Source organism: Protomyctophum bolini (genome assembly GCF_963924005.1).
Source record: "Protomyctophum bolini genome assembly, chromosome: 14".
Classification (NCBI taxonomy): Eukaryota; Metazoa; Chordata; class Actinopteri; order Myctophiformes; family Myctophidae; genus Protomyctophum; species Protomyctophum bolini.
In genome coordinates, this window is record NC_137875.1 from 5,674,532 (window position 1) to 5,690,337 (window position 15,806).

General features: G+C 47.2%; 1 protein-coding gene across 1 annotated transcript in view; it reads left to right on the top strand.

Annotated features, from left to right (window-relative positions):
* LOC308328543 (signal-induced proliferation-associated 1-like protein 2) overlaps positions 1-15,806 on the top strand; it is a gene marked incomplete at its 5' end in the record, with an annotated part of 108,680 nt that overhangs the window by 68,278 nt on the left and 24,596 nt on the right. The window contains 6 exon segments of the mRNA XM_080782445.1: positions 153-299; positions 2,770-2,873; positions 3,362-3,450; positions 6,075-6,505; positions 10,084-10,386; positions 14,515-14,665. Coding sequence (XP_080638571.1) covers positions 153-299; positions 2,770-2,873; positions 3,362-3,450; positions 6,075-6,505; positions 10,084-10,386; positions 14,515-14,665 — 1,225 coding nt within the window.

The window sequence follows — 15,806 nt, forward strand, 5'->3', positions numbered from 1 at the left end:
TTACAGGTCTGCAAAGAAAAGGTCTTGCGGATTTAGTCCATGATGTCCTGAAGCCCTTATACTGTATGCTGTAAATGTGTCAGACAGTGAGTAACATACAGTATACGGTCCATGTGTCCTCATACAGTGTGGATGTATACTTGTCTCTGCAGGACCATCCATGACATGGAGAACCCTCAGGTCACGTCGTGCAACAAGGGAGACCCGCACTACCGCAGCTCGCCCAGCAACCAGTCGTCCTCCAGCGACCCGGGACCGTCGGGCAGCAGCACCTGGTCCCAGCAGCCTTCGTATGATGGGTACGTACGCCATGCTTATGACCGTCTTTGTACAGTTGACATCTTTAACCCATTCTGACCTGAGATCAGATTCATACGAGGTTTCCACTGGACACACACTGGTCTGATTAACCCATTCTGACCTGAGATCAGATTCTAAAAATGTCAGTCGTTCTTCGATTTTTCAAAAATAGCAGATCTACAAGCTCGTAGCGCGCCACTCGGTGGCGCGCTATGAGCTTGTAGATCTGCTATTTTTCAATAGCTAAAGCATAACATGATGCTAACACCAAAATGGGTTCCCGTTCAGAATGGGTTAACGTCTTTTTATGTTTGTATGCATATTACAGACTATAGCCTCGCATCCACGTATACCGTAGGCGGGTGTTGTTGCCGTAGGAGACGATTTCATTCCGCTATGGTCATGGGCGATTAAAAATGTCCCCCCCCTCCATTCACTCCTGTTATAAGCACGATCTTTAACAGCGTTTTTCTCTTTGAATCTTTTCGCCATCCACGCCTGTAATGTGCAATTAGGCGATTTTTGTAGCTCAACTGCCTCACAGTTAGCATATTATTAGCCCTTCTAGCGGCGAAGGAGCCCTCGGACATGTGCGCATTAAGCGCGGCACGGAAAGAGCTAGGTATAGGCTACCAGTCGAGGTGAAATCCAAAAAAGGTCACACTCTTAACTATGCAGGAGTGGAGAGTGTCTCCACAGGGAAAAGTACACCTTAAAAGCACTACAGTATACTAGAGCTGCAGTGGATCTGTCGTCCATTCCAGGTATTTTGAACCAATGACCCTTTAAATACAGAAGACGCTTATAGGTGTCGCGGAGAAAACGAGTCAGTGAGTGGACAACACTGTGAACTAGTTTTGCTGTAAACACACACACACACACACACACACACACACACACACAGCTAGGTCTGTTTCCCATTCTCTCTTTTTGCACGGGACACATCAGGGCCTGCTGACTGTACAGGCTTAACCCATTTAGACCCGAGACCAGATTTCTACAAATGCATGTCTTATAAATCATGACAGTTTTCTGAAAAAACGTTTGTTTCTATGTCAGTCGTTCATGTCATGGACCCCCATAATTATCTGTATTTAGGCCGTGGACTCAAATGATGTAGTTCCAGGGACCCCCAGAAGCAAAGACATAAGTTCAAAACGTTCGTTGTGAAAGAATATATATTCAAAGATTTGCGCCACATTTTCATGATTTTTGAAAAAATAGCAGAACCTACAAGTTCATAGCGCGGCACTCGGTGCCGCGCTATGAACTTGTAGATCTGCTATTTTTCAATAGCTAAAGTATATAACATAATGCTTATAGAACACCAACATGGGGTTCCCGTCATGAACGGCTTAAGGGCTGACACACTGTATTGGGTCTTGTACTGGAGGCAGAATCCATCAGAGACCGCTAGACGAGTGTACGTAAGTGCTTACAGACCATAACAAGAGGCTTAGCTCCACACGGCTGCCTACAGTACAGTATATATACAGTATACGCCTGCCTGGGCCGTCCGTCTGTCTGTCAGAGAGGCCTCAGAACCAAGTGACATGAACCCTTCATTCACAGATCACTGCCAGAGTTGTCATGGCAGAGAGAAGCCAACATGTTCATTAGGGTAATAGATCCCAGGCTATAGGGACCGCATTAACGTTCATAATGACACTTTCTCCGTGACTTAAGTGCATCTGTCATTATAACCCCTTTGCTCTTAACTCGGGACGACGGACAGCGTGGAACAAACTCCCGACTATTATCTTTGACAGGCAGAGCCTCTTTAGACATTTTTTTTAAAGCACAGCTTTGGCTTTAAGTTGATAGTTTCCTTGTTATTAATGTCCTCACTGTATTGCATTACTGCTATTATTTTAATGTTTTATATGCCATGCTTTTCTTTTCATTTTTTTCCTCCATTGCTCTGTAAAGCACTTTGAGCTGCATTTCATTATATTATTTCATTATTATTATTATTATTATTATTAACTCGGAGCCTGCCTTTGGCATAAATCCACATCATTTGAATGAATCGGCCATTTGAATGAATCGGCCATTGCCATTGGCGTATAGATTAACGCCAATTGGTCTTTTATAGTGCTTTTGATCGAGTCGATTAGCATTGGGTTAATTGCTATCTGATGATGTCAACAAGACTGCAGCGCGCCCATCTTATCCGTTTCTTTCAATCGCCTTTATCTCCAATTCCTTCTCCCAGGAAGACGGCATTTCTGGTCAAAACAAGGTTTGTTCAACGGCCCATAGCCGACGCTGTGATCCTCACCATGAGGCTTCCTCTACCCTCGATACGCAAGACCTGCAGTGAGCTGAAAATAGCCGATCTACAAGATTGTGACGGGTTGCACCGCGACCATGTTGTGAGCTTGTAGATCTGCTATTTTCATAGAGCAACATGTATTGTACTATATGCAGTACAAGCTAAGCATATATACTCTCTTCTTCTTCCTTCAGATGTCCATCTCCTGTCCTCCATGAGCACTCAGGAGACCTGCACGGCTGTGAGGGCGACGGCCACCGAGAGAGAGAGCACACTCTGGAGAGGACCAGGTCTGCAGGTGAGTCCGAAACACATCCCCTTTTGACTGATAACTGTCCATTTAAACTCTAGACGGTCCTGCCCCAAAATTATTAGTGCAGTCCGGCAGCCGGCAGCAGGCGAAAACTATAGTTCTCAACAGGCCCGAGAATTAAGATCTTATACCCCCCAGAAGCACCAGCGTTCACCCAGCAGTCTGCTGTCACCCAGGCGGATATGTTGATCTGACCCCCTATTCCAAAGCGCCAGCGCTCGCCCAGCAGTCTGCTGTCACCCAGGTGCACGTGACCTCGCCCTTAATTAGGGCGAGGTCGCTTCTCGCCCTCAGGCGTCTTACTGGTATTTAGTTGACTAAAACTAGCATTCCGGGTGACTAAAATGTGACTAAAACTAAATGAAAACTCTTCAAGAGACTATGACTAAACACTAGTGCGGTGCCCTGGCTGCGCCTCTGCCAATCCAACCCCACTCAACTCTCTCTCTCTCTCTGTGTTCTCCTCCATCCAGAGGCCAAGTGGCACATTCCCTCCACCAAGATCCTCAACTCCCTGAAGCAGAGAGAGGGAGGCAAGGACTCGCCCAACAAGCTGTCCAGGGTAAGTGGACCGACTACTACTCTGACTCCGTTACTCGGAGGTGTTGAGGTGTTTGTGTGTGTGTGTGTATGTGGGGGGGGGGGGGGGGGGGTCCGCTGTGCTCACTGAGACCTGTCAGGCCTGGTTATGCTCACATGGATGTGGCTGAGCAGAGAGAAGGTCACAGCGACCTTGGTGGTGGTGGAGTTCAGTCGCCAAATTTCAGGGTGTTTGTGTCGCGGTACACAATCTGCTGTCACCAGTGGTGGAAAAAGTACTCAAATGTTTTACTTTAAGTAAAAGTACCTTATGCAGAATGTCCCATTTAAACTTTTCAAATAAAATAAAATCTTTTGAAATAGCAGATCTACAAGCTCACAATGCGTCGCAATCGGCTATTTTCAATATACCTCAAATAATTCAAATAATTATTATATTACCTTCAAATAATTGTAGTCGGGTAAAAGTACAATATTTAGATCCTAGATGACGTATAGTGGAGTAGAAGTAAAAGTACTGGAAATTGGAAATACTCAAGTAAAGTACAAATACCTCAAAATTGTACTTAAGTACAGTACTTATACATACATACTTAGTTACTTTCCCCCTCTGGAGTTCCGTAGCCAAACATCAGGGTGTCTGTCTCGTGGCACTCCGTTAGCACGCTAAACGGCCATTTCTCTGCTCCTCATCCTTCCTTGCAGCCTGTAGCTCACTGTGGGACACCTCTCTCTAAAAGGTTGAACAAGTGTTTAACCCATTCTGACCTGAGATCAGATTCATACGAGGTTTCCACTGGACACACACTGGTCTGATTAACCTCATTCTGACCTGAGATCAGATTCTAAAAAATGTCAGTCGTTCTTCGATTTTTTTCAAAAATAGCAGACCTACAAGCTCGTAGCGCGCCACTCGGTGGCGCGCTACGAGCTTGTAGATCTGCTATTTTTCAATAGCTAAAGCATAACATGATGCCAAAATGGGGACGGGAACACCGGGAACACCAAAATGGGTTCCCGTTCAGAATGGGTTAAAGCCTCTTAGCTCCCCTTAGATCATCCAACTCTATTTCTGATCTCATAACACTCTAATAGAGTTCAGTGGAGATTTATCCGTCTCTGTTATCTTGGTTCCCCAAAGCGCAGGGTACTTTTTTTCCCCCCTTCTTTAAAGTATAATGTGATTCATAGGTTCATCCATGATTTAGCTGGCCTAGCTAGGCCTTTGCGAGGCATTAAAAAGGAAACAGGACGCATGGGTTTTATAGTGCAGAAGTCAATTAGTTGCTGTCCTCCCATTAAGTTGACCTCAACCTAAACCCCATTACCTGCTGTCATCAGTATTGATCGACTGCTGCAAAATGCAACATTAACCCATTCTGACCTGATTCATATGAGGTTTCCACTGGACACACACTGGTCTGATTAACCCATTCTGACCTGAGATCAGATTCTAAAAATGTCAGTCTTTCTTCGATTTTTCAAAAAATAGCAGACCTACAAGCTCGCAGCGCGCCACTCGGTGGCGCGCTACGAGCTTGTAGATCTGCTATTTTTCAATAGCTAAAGCACAACATGATGCTGACACCAAAAAGGGGTTCCCGTTCAGAATGGGTTAAGGTCTTCAATAATGTATCCGAGGATGCATTAGGGATCCTGTATCTCCGTTCGTTGATGGATGGATGGCTCTCTCTCTGATTATAAATGAGTTTGTTTTGTGAATTCCCAAAACGTATATACTGTATTGTATACAACGCAATTAGTGTTTCACTAAGTGCATTATATGGACAACAAGAACAATACAGGTCAACCTCAGTGCCAGCTATAGCTATCAAGAGAGAGTTCTGAATAAACATCAGATTTGTCTGAATGGGATAGACAGTCCCCAAGGTAACGGTCACGGTCAAGTTCATTCATATGTCCCAAGCTGGGCACTTTCGTTTTACAGCAGGTAATAAAAGCTCTTAAAAGACATTACAAACAGTAGAAGGTACATAAACAACAACAGACAGACAGATGTTACGATAAATATAAGTGCAACTAAGAGCTAAAGTGCACCGAGTGTAACTACATCTACCTCGTCCTGCTTCCCTTGTTGACAGCCCGGATGGAGGTATAGAGGTATAAATGAGAATTTGTACCTGTTGGTTTTAGTAACAGGGGTCTTTAACCATTGGCCGGATGGCAGGAATTCATATTCCCGGTATAATTCAATTCAATTCAATTTTATTATAGTGTCAAATCACAACAAGTTGTCTCAAGACACTTTACAACCAACAAAGATCCACCCAGAGCAAGCAATATTGCGACAATGGTAACGAAAAACTCCCCTTTAGGAAGAAACGTCAGGAGGTCCACAGAACTGCGACGGGGAGGACGAAAAGAGACTCCGGGAAGCGATTCCCCGGATGTTGGATTAGTGGCAGGCCTTACTGGAGCCTATATAGTGTGTATATTACAAGTATACTGCTGGGAGACAAACCCACACAACAATGTGTACGACTATGGTATTTAGCAGACACACAACACAGTTGCAGGTTTTGGCAGGAGGTTCCCCTTACTCAGTTCCCATGTAGGGGGTGATCTACTCAAGGAAAGTCTCTGGTGGATTAACAGCCTCTCTCTCTCCCTCTCTCTCTCCAGCAGACAGGAGATAAGACCTCCAGCCACTCCAGCTCCAACACCCTCTCCAGCAACGCCTCCAGCAACAGCGACGACATAAAGCACTTTGGCTCCGGAGACCTGATGGACCCGGAGATGCTGGGCCTCACCTACATCAAGGGGGCCTCCACGGACAGCGGCATCGACACCAACCCAGGCTGCGTGGTGGGGCCCCCCGGGGGGGCCCGCGTCATGCTGCAAGGGGGCAGGGGAGGGGGCCAGGGGGAGGGTCAGGGCCATCCCTGGGGGTCGTCGGAGCATCACCACCACCACCAGGGGGACGGGGCCCAGTCGGAGGAGGACCACGGGGGGAAGCTGTACCTGCCCCAGGGCTACGCCTCGGCCATCATGGCCGCTCGGGACGGGACCGGGGAGGGCAGCATCGGAGACCTGAGCGAGATCTCCTCCCATTCCAGGTACAGTACAGTTTGGGACGCGGATGTGTTTTATGACGATGAGTGATAGAAACTAGGATTTCCATCTGTTCTGTATGCGTGTCCAAGTAACCTTTTCAACCCCCCGAAGGGTGGCTTTTCAAATGGCTATACGTTCGACCAATTTAGCTTCAAATGTCCACTGACTGCACATACATACGTACGTGTATGTACGGTAGCACGCAGAGGGGATCCGAGATGTGACCTTTATAAGACAAAGGCTGGTTAACGTCAACAATGTATGTATCCTATACTGTATGTGTTTTGTGTCATTCTTGGCAGTGGGCAGATAACAGTCTGCAAGGGGGAAACTGCATTTTCTCTCAACAATCCACTGAGTCCATAGACATGATACTAGTAGACATGCAGCACCTGGGTGGTCATAGTGGCTGTTACCTGACCTTATCGCTCAGCAGTCCTCCCCAGTGACCTGCAGGCTGCTACATCCCACTGTGCCAGAACTGATAAAGCAGGGTACTGGTACTGAGGGGGTGGGGGATGGGGGGGCCCTGGGGGGCTCCATGTCCCCTGTCCCCACCGGGGTGGGAGATGGGGGGGGGCCCATGTCCCCTGTCCCCGCCACCAGTCTGGGGGATGGGGGGGCCCATGGGGGGGACCATGTCCCCTGTCCCCACCAGTCTGGGGGATGGGGGGGCCCATGGGGGGGTCCATGTCCCCTGTCCCCGCCACCAGTCTGGGGGCCAGCTGGGAGGAAGGTGGGGCTTCAGAGCGAGTTTTGGCCCTGGAGCGATTCCACACAGTCTGTCTCTAAAACAAAACAAGTGTCTTGTTTGTTCATCTCATATAGGATTATGTTACAGCGCAATCTGTTCAGATCACTGACCTGTGTGTGCGTGCGTGCGTGTGTGTGAGAGTGTGCCTGTGTGTGCTCGTGTGTGTGCTCGTGCGTGCGTGCACATATAGGGGGGAGAGACACAGAGACAGCTTAATGAAAGTGATCCTGTCTCTCTCTAGCGCACGGTGTATGAGTTGCCAAAAACATCTGACACACTGCCAAAAAGGTCGACCGGTCAAGGATTGGCTTATATGGACATCATCAGCGTGCCTCTGCCTCAAAGCAAAACAAAAAGGACCCCAAACTCTAAACCGGGCCAGTCCACAATACCATTCCAAGGAAACACAAATCATCCTGGTCACCACTCACTCACCACCCATTTTACTGTTCAGTTCTGACATGACAGGAGCCTTTGACACTTCAGTGGTATCTGAAGAAACAGTCACACAGTTGGAACACGTGTTTTGTAAGGGCATGGGCCAGATGGGCATGAATATGGATGCAGCAGGTTCTGTGCTTCAAGCTAGATTCGTCTTTTTTTCTTTAACGAAGGTTTTGATTTGATTTGAGCACAGTATAGTGCAATACATTAAAGCAGGGAAAGTGCCAGGAGGAGGCAAGAAGCCCTGAGGGTTTATACGAGGCCTCTACCTACAGTATATTAAATACAATAAAGACATAACAAGATATAAATGATTTCCAGTAGACATGATTGCAGTATATAAAAAATAAGTCATGATTAGAGACAAGACGAGAATACAAAACTATGAATTTGTTCCAAAATTATGTTTGTTCAGAGAAGTTCAGAGAAGAAAGTTGTAAACCAGTAGGAAAATTAGTCCCAAAGTGTAGTACCTCTGTATCTAATAGAAATAGTTTTCTAACCACCACGCAGTTTGAGCGTAGAAGGAGTTGAGATGATTTGAGGTTTGGATTTTTAGCATGATCCAATTTTTGGACCCTTAAAAATGTCAGAGATGTTCATATATTGGCCATTTGTGTGCAACACCCTGATGTGACGGAGGGAGGTATGAAACAGGGCTGAAGTGGTTATAGATCGGCTATATTTGGTATTTTCGTGTAACACCGTCATACAACGAAAGTATAAAATAAATATGGCTTAAGTGGTTAACCCATTCTAGACAGGAACCCCTTTTGGTGTTTTAACTAAGCATTATGTTATACTTTAGCTATTGAAAAACAGCAGATCTACAAGCTCATAGCGCGCCACCGAGTGGCGCGCTACGAGCTTGTAGGTCTGCTATTTTTGAAAAATCTTTGAACATATACATTCTTTCAGAGCGAACGTTTTTTCGACGTCAGGCCTAAACAAGTTCAGAGAAGAGAAGTAGGAAGTAGGAATATTAGTCCCAAAGTGTAGTACCTCTGTATCTAATAGAAATAGTTCTCTAACCACCACGCAGTTTGAGCGTAGAAGGATTTGAGATGATTGTGTAACACCGTCGTACAACGAAAGCATAAAATAAATATGGCTTAAGTGGTTAAACTGAGCTGAGCTGTTAACAGATTCCCTTTGTGGTGGCGAGACGAGGGATGAAAGAGACAGACAGACAGAACAGATCAGAAGAAAAGAGAGACGTGTCCGTCGGCGGTCCTAGAGAGACTTCCATCAGATGAAACGATCAATGAAGGAAACTAGAAGAGATATCCGGGCGGAGCGCTCGCTGCTCTTGGACTGATTATTATAATAGGCCCACATGCTGCTCATGTTGTCAGTGGTGAATATGCTTCATCTTTACCACTTTAATACTATAAAACAGTGTAGTGTACTGTCTGAAAAATGACCCTATAATATCCTCTTCACAAAGAAAGAGAACAAACAAAGACCAGAATATGTAATTATAACGGAATTAGATTTTCAGCTTTCCAGCATGGAGACGGCACCAAGGAACCCAGAATCTTGACGAGTTTACAAAAAGACGTAGAATGGGCTTAGATCTCGGCTGTATACGTCGCACGGGCGCAGAGACATAACGTTCGACAAAGTATATCTTTCAACAAGTATAATAAGCACAGCCGTGTTTGTTCACGACATTTTCCTTGTCAGGTATTTGGGCCCCGACGTTCTTTCCATCCATCATGGTGTTGTTGGTTCACTATGTGTTGTCGCCAGGAACGAGCTCAATATTTACAAAAGCATACCACGTACCGTCACTCTATTCTGAGTGATGTGGGCTAGAGTTTAACCCATTCTGAACGGGAACCCATTTTGGTGTTATAGCATCATGTTATGCTTTAGCTATTGAAAAATAGCAGATCTACAAGCTCATATCGCGCCACCGAGTGGCGCGCTACGAGCTTGTAGGTCTGCTATTTTTGAAAAATTCGAAGAACGACTGACATTTTTAGAATCTGATCTCAGGTCAGAATGGGTTCATCAGACCAGTGTGTGTCCAGTGGAAACCTCGTATGAATCTGATCTCAGGTCAGAATGGGTTAAAGCCAACAAGAATGGCGCCGCTAGCTTTTCAGATGACGCCCCCCTCTCTTGGTGACGTACACGTTTCTACACCCTATAGTAGCGTTCAAGTCGTGTGTGTGTCTGGAGGATAGAGCCAAATCACCTCAGTCTCAGCCATATCAGTCCCAAACCATACCCTCAGTTTTTCTTTTCCACACGTATGTCACCAATTCATCTGCTTGCTTTGTGTGTCTTTATTTTGGTCATTCTTTGTGTCACATGCTTCATGCTTCATGCTTGCTTTATTCTTTTTCATATTTTCTTCTTGCTCTTCACGACCAGTGGCTCGCACCACTCAGGTAGTCCCCTGGCGCGAGGCGCCAGATACTGTGTGTCCGCCGACTCCTCCAAGGTGTACACCATCCCGCAAACGAGCAGCTCGGGGGCGGGGCCAGGCCCGGGGGCAGGGGCGGCGGCGGGGCCTGTGGCGGCGGGGCCCGGCCCGGAGGCCTGTGGACAGACACGCGGGCCACAGCCGCCCCATGGCACCGCCACGCACCATGAAGTGGGCATGAAGAAGGATGATGATGATGGTGATGGTGATGGCCATTGCATTGAGGAACCTCCCAGCATTTCAGAGTGTGGGTGAGTGTGCGCATGTGAGTGTGTGTGTGTGTGTGTGAGTGAGTGAGTGTGCGTGTGTGTTGTATGTATGAAAATATTGCAGGGTGTGCTCTTAAATCGCAAAAGCATTGAAGAGTGAAGACTAGTGTTTTCAAATCTAGTTGACGTTATCGTTCCAAAATGGATTAGTCTTATTGTTTACGTATTCTCACCGAAGCGCTCTTATTATTCCTGATACGTATACCTCGTCATGCGATGTGTGTGGCGGAGTGCCGAAAGTAGCTGATCTACAAGCTCACAATGCCATCGCAATGTGACACGTTGTGGACCTTGTAGGTCGGCTATTTTTGGCGCCCCGACACGCCGAGCGACAGAATAAATGAAGCCAGCTTCCCGCTTCAGCCCAGTACCCAGTGGGGCACATGCAGGCTGGCCTTGATTGTAGCCGACAGCCACCAAATAAATAAGCTCGATGAGGCTGCAGACATAATACACTTGGCACGCGTCGCTTGTGATTATTGATCGGTGGCGTGATGCCAGGTCCCTGCAGACTGGCACACGGACAAAGGGCTGCATCAGCATGTCTTCACTGGGATAGTGTCCACACACACACACACACACATAGTGGTGTAATATAACTACTGTATTTAAGTAACATTTTGACATATTGAAGTGGCTGGATAAAAGCCAGCCGTCAACAAACCCTATAGTGTTAGTGGCGATGTAGTGGAGAGATTTTCCTGATTGGTTGGCCTCTAAGCCAATGGAATACTAAACCCTATATGCCCCAATCAGGGCCGGCCCTCCCATCAGGCAGAACAGGCAGTTGCCTAGGGCATCATGAGGGGAGGGGGGGCATCCACCAAGCAAAAAAACCAAAACACAGTGCTTTAGAACACAAGGGCGCCATGGTCATTTTTCAAGGGGACATCACGGAAAATCCTGCCTAGGGCACGGAATTGCTCAGGGCCGTTAAAAAAAAACACCTTTGCGCCACTGAGACAAGCAGGCAACTGCAAATGACATTTCAATTCTTGTTTTTACTTTTTGTGGAGTATTTAAAAATATCCATACTTTTCCTTCTTTCCTATACTATATACGTATATCTCCGAGGACAAGATTGTACTTTTACTCCACAAGACCGTGGAATATCCTCCTTGAAAAGGCTACAAAAAGGAAGACAAATGCACGACGCAGTGCCTCACAGCCAGGGGAAATCGTACTCTCAACAGAGTCTATATATTAACTGTGAAGAGTGACTGTGTCTGTTTGATGATTAAATAGCACACGGCAGAGCACAGAGGCCCATTCAGAGCAAAATTGAAATGGAGCCGCGATGGTGTGTGAGCGAATTGTACCTGTATGCATGTCTGTCTGTCTGTCTGTGTTTGTTTGTTTGTTTGTGTGAGAGAGGAGAGCGAATGGGAGAGAATGGGAGACCCCCCCCCCACCCCGCTCTATCTGCTATGGCTTCAGAGTAATCAGATTTAGGCCGTGAAATTTGCCACTTAAGGGCTGTGTGATTGATAGCATGCACTGAAGTCATCTTCTGCAGTGGTTATGAAAAAGCACCGTAATCGAGTTTTACCCTCCCCCGTGTTTGTTTATGTATGCCTATGGTTTTGTTTCATCTTACGCAACAACGTCGTCTCATCGTGATAAATGGCCGAATATCACTCACAGATATTGTTCTAAATGTAATGAGTGTTTCTACCACCCACACTCTCATTCTAAAAAAAACCCCTATACTTTCCTTGTTTCTTGGGACGCTAACTAACGCTAACCTCAGCCTGTTTCTGTTGTGGCGCGATGCTAACTAACGCTAACCTTTGCTGTACTATGTGACGCGATGCTAACTAACGCTAACCTCAACCTGTTTCTCTCTGCTTCTTCTTCCTCCTGCTGCTGCTTCTTGCTCCAGAGGAGCGGAGGGCTTGTTAGCCTTCCTCCTCAAAACGCTCTCAGAGCGTTCCAGGTATACACAGTCCAGACAACCCTGTGAACCAACCAACCCCCACCCACCCAACGTATACCCCCACGCCCCCTCCCCAGCTTTGGATTGACCCTCCCTGCCCCCCCCCCCACACTGTCCTCCCTCCCTCCCACACCACAGCCCCGCTCTGCTCTTTTAACTGCAATGATGAGCCTGCACAAACAAGAATTTCACCCATGTTACCTGTAATGTGATGTGACAATAAAGTTTGATTCTGATTCTGATTCTCCACTGTCATGGCGGGTCTTAAGTGCTGGACCGTGCCATGTGGTGTGGTGTGGCATGCTGCTGGCTGAGTGTGTAGGGTGCTGTGGTTGTGGACATTCCTACTGTATTTCCCCTGCAGAATCCTCCTGCTACTTTACTAACCCTGGTTCAGATCCCCTCGGTCTCCAGTGTGCCTTTCTGTCCACTCCTCCCAGTCCACTACACTTCACACATTCTGACCTGAGATCAGATTCTAAAAATGTCTTCTACATCCTGACAGTTTTCTGAATAAGCTATGTTTCTATGTCAGTCGTTCTTCGATATTTCTAAAATAGCAGAACTACAAGCTCGTAGCGCGCCACTCGGTGGCGCGCTATGAGCTTGTAGATCTGCTATTTTTCAATAGCTAAAGCATAACATAATGGGTTTACAGTGCACGCACGCAGATAGAGTGAGGCATGCAGGGCTCACCATGCAGATGCAGCGTTATCGTTATCTGCATGGAAGTCAGGAGCTCCACTGACAAACTATTATAGCCTACTGTTCTGGTGGGCTGCAGCCTTCAAGATGGACCCCGTTGCTGCTGGCCTTGTCAGTCAGAATGACTCTCTGCCACTCATACTGTACTGTATGCGGACAACAAGGATTAGCTGCCATGGGTGCATTTATTGTGGGGGGTCCTTTACGTTTGGTGTGGTCAACCACCTTCTACCTGGCTTCCCTATTTTGGACATAGGGGTGCATACTTAGTTTAGACTAGTCATAGGTTAGACACGGGTTAAGGTTAGGTTTAGGTGTGCTGCCCCGTGGGAGGTTAGGTTTAGGGTGAGGGTTTGAGATAAAAACATTGTTAATGTCACACTTTCCACTATTAGTCATGCACAGTATATGAGCCTATAGGGCACAACTGAATTGGAGTTATATTAAGCCACATGTGGTTTTCATCATAGCATCTCTAAGCTACACGGCACTACTAGTACTAGTAGCATATCTTCCATAGCCATGGGTATTGCTATAGGTTTATGTATTCAGGGTTTGGTTGCCATGGTGCTAGCCATGGGATAAAGGAGGAGGCTATGAAATCGCTTCACATAACCAGGCTGCCACGCTGTCTAGTTGTCGAGCAAATCCCCCCCCCGGCCATGTTAACACCCTGCCAACAGAACTCAGCACACGGCAGGCTGCTCACTTCCAGCAGGCAGAGGGTCTATAGTATCGTATATCCACTGAAACACGCCAGGTGTTATTGTGTTCCTGCCCTGCTCCCACCCTTGACTTTAAAGGTGAAAACCCTCAGTGTAGCCAGACCTTTCCTCACGTGTCTCCTGTCTTTAGAACGTCTTGTCTTGGCTATGACACCTTCTCTCCTGGGTCCATCTCCTGTCTTTAGAACGGGTCCTGCATGTCTTACTGTCTGCTACCGCTTGAGCGCCGCTGTGGAGTCCACGGCCCGACTCTCCCACGCGTCTTCAATCAGCTTCACTCAAACATCCTTTTTCTTTCCTCTCTCTACCTCTCAGAACAGAACTTGGCTGCATTTCTTTCTTTTCCTAATCTCTATAATTATGCGTTTGGCAATATGGGACAGGAAACAATGCCTTTCCCCCCCAAACCCCACCCCCCCACCCCCCCATCCATCCAAACCTGACCCTTAACCCCCCCAAATCTGTCAATAATCCCTAACTTCACCCCGTGTGTCCTGACTCGCATGAGGCAGGGAGAAGACATCCCCCGAAAAAAAAGCCCCCTTGATTGACGCCGTTGACACAATTTCTTCCGGACCGCCGGCTCTATACCTTTGACCCCAAGCTGTGTCAGTCAGTCAGCCGACGACGAGAGAGAGAGCCTCCTCCCCTCTCCCCCCCACCCCCCCCAGGCAGCAGAACGCAGCCCCCCCTCCCCTCCCTCCTCCTCTCTGACGAGCTCCGCTCTCTGTGTGTCCTCTGCAGGCAGCTGTACGAGCAGGAGGCCGCCTGTCGGCTGCAGGCCTCCGCGGAGCGGGAGGACGAGGCTCTGCAGGGGCTGTCCAAAGAGGAGTACCTTAAAATGATGCTGCCCGACAGAGACAGCCCCCCTCCGGGAGAGGACCCGAGGAGGAAGGTGAGACACTGTCTGTCTGTCTGTCTGTCGCCCGCTCACCACACACGTACACTACACAGTATGCATGTACCGAGAGGACAAGAGGAGGAAGGTGAGACACTGTCTGTCTGTCTGTCTGTCGCCCACTCACCACACACATACACTACACAGTATGCATGTATACCGTAGGAGAGGACCAGAGGAGGAAGGTGAGACACTGTCTGTCTGTCTGTCTGTCACCCACTCACCACACACGTACACTACACAGTATGCATGTATACCGTATGAGAGGACCAGAGGAGGAAGGTGAGACACTGTCTGTCTGTCTGTCTGTCACCCACTCACCACACACGTACACTACACAGTATGCATTGCCACACGCACACGCACACGCACACGCACACGCACACGCACATGCACATGCACACACAGACTAATTATAAGCCTGTTAACAACTTTAGACCTGGTGTCCCTATTTTGGGCATGAAATTCTAGTCAAAAATGTTCACAGAAAATGCAAAAGCTTCTCTCTCTCTCTCTCTCTCTCTCTCATTAGCAGGCAACAGCGCAGCACTATCTCTCTCTCTCTGTTTCTGGCACAACAGCGCCCCTACTGGTACTAATAGTCATACTGGTCTGGTACTCACAGTCACATAGGTGCATGGGTTAATGTCACATAAGCGGACACATACTGTAGGTGAACATGGACAATCATTGCTGTTCCTTGGAGTGGTTGTCACTATTCGCCATACGATGAAGTATATTGTACAGCATAAAGTGGTTAACGATATGATGCAATGCAGTCACAGTAACTCGATGAATACAGAGTAAGGATATAGATACAGGTCAGGATATAGAGATAGTAGATACAGGTCAGGATGGAATCTGTCTATAACTCAATGAATACAGGTCAGGATATAGAGATAGTAGATACAGGTCAGGATGGAATGTGTCTATAACTCAATGAATACAGGTCAGGATATATAGACAGTAGATACAGGTCAGGATGGAATCTGTCTATAACTCAATGAATACAGGTCAGGATATAGAGATAGTAGATACAGGTCAGGATGGAATCTGTCTATAACTCAATGAATACAGGTCAGGATATAGATAGTAGATACAGGTCAGGATGGAATGTGTCTATAACTCAATGAATACA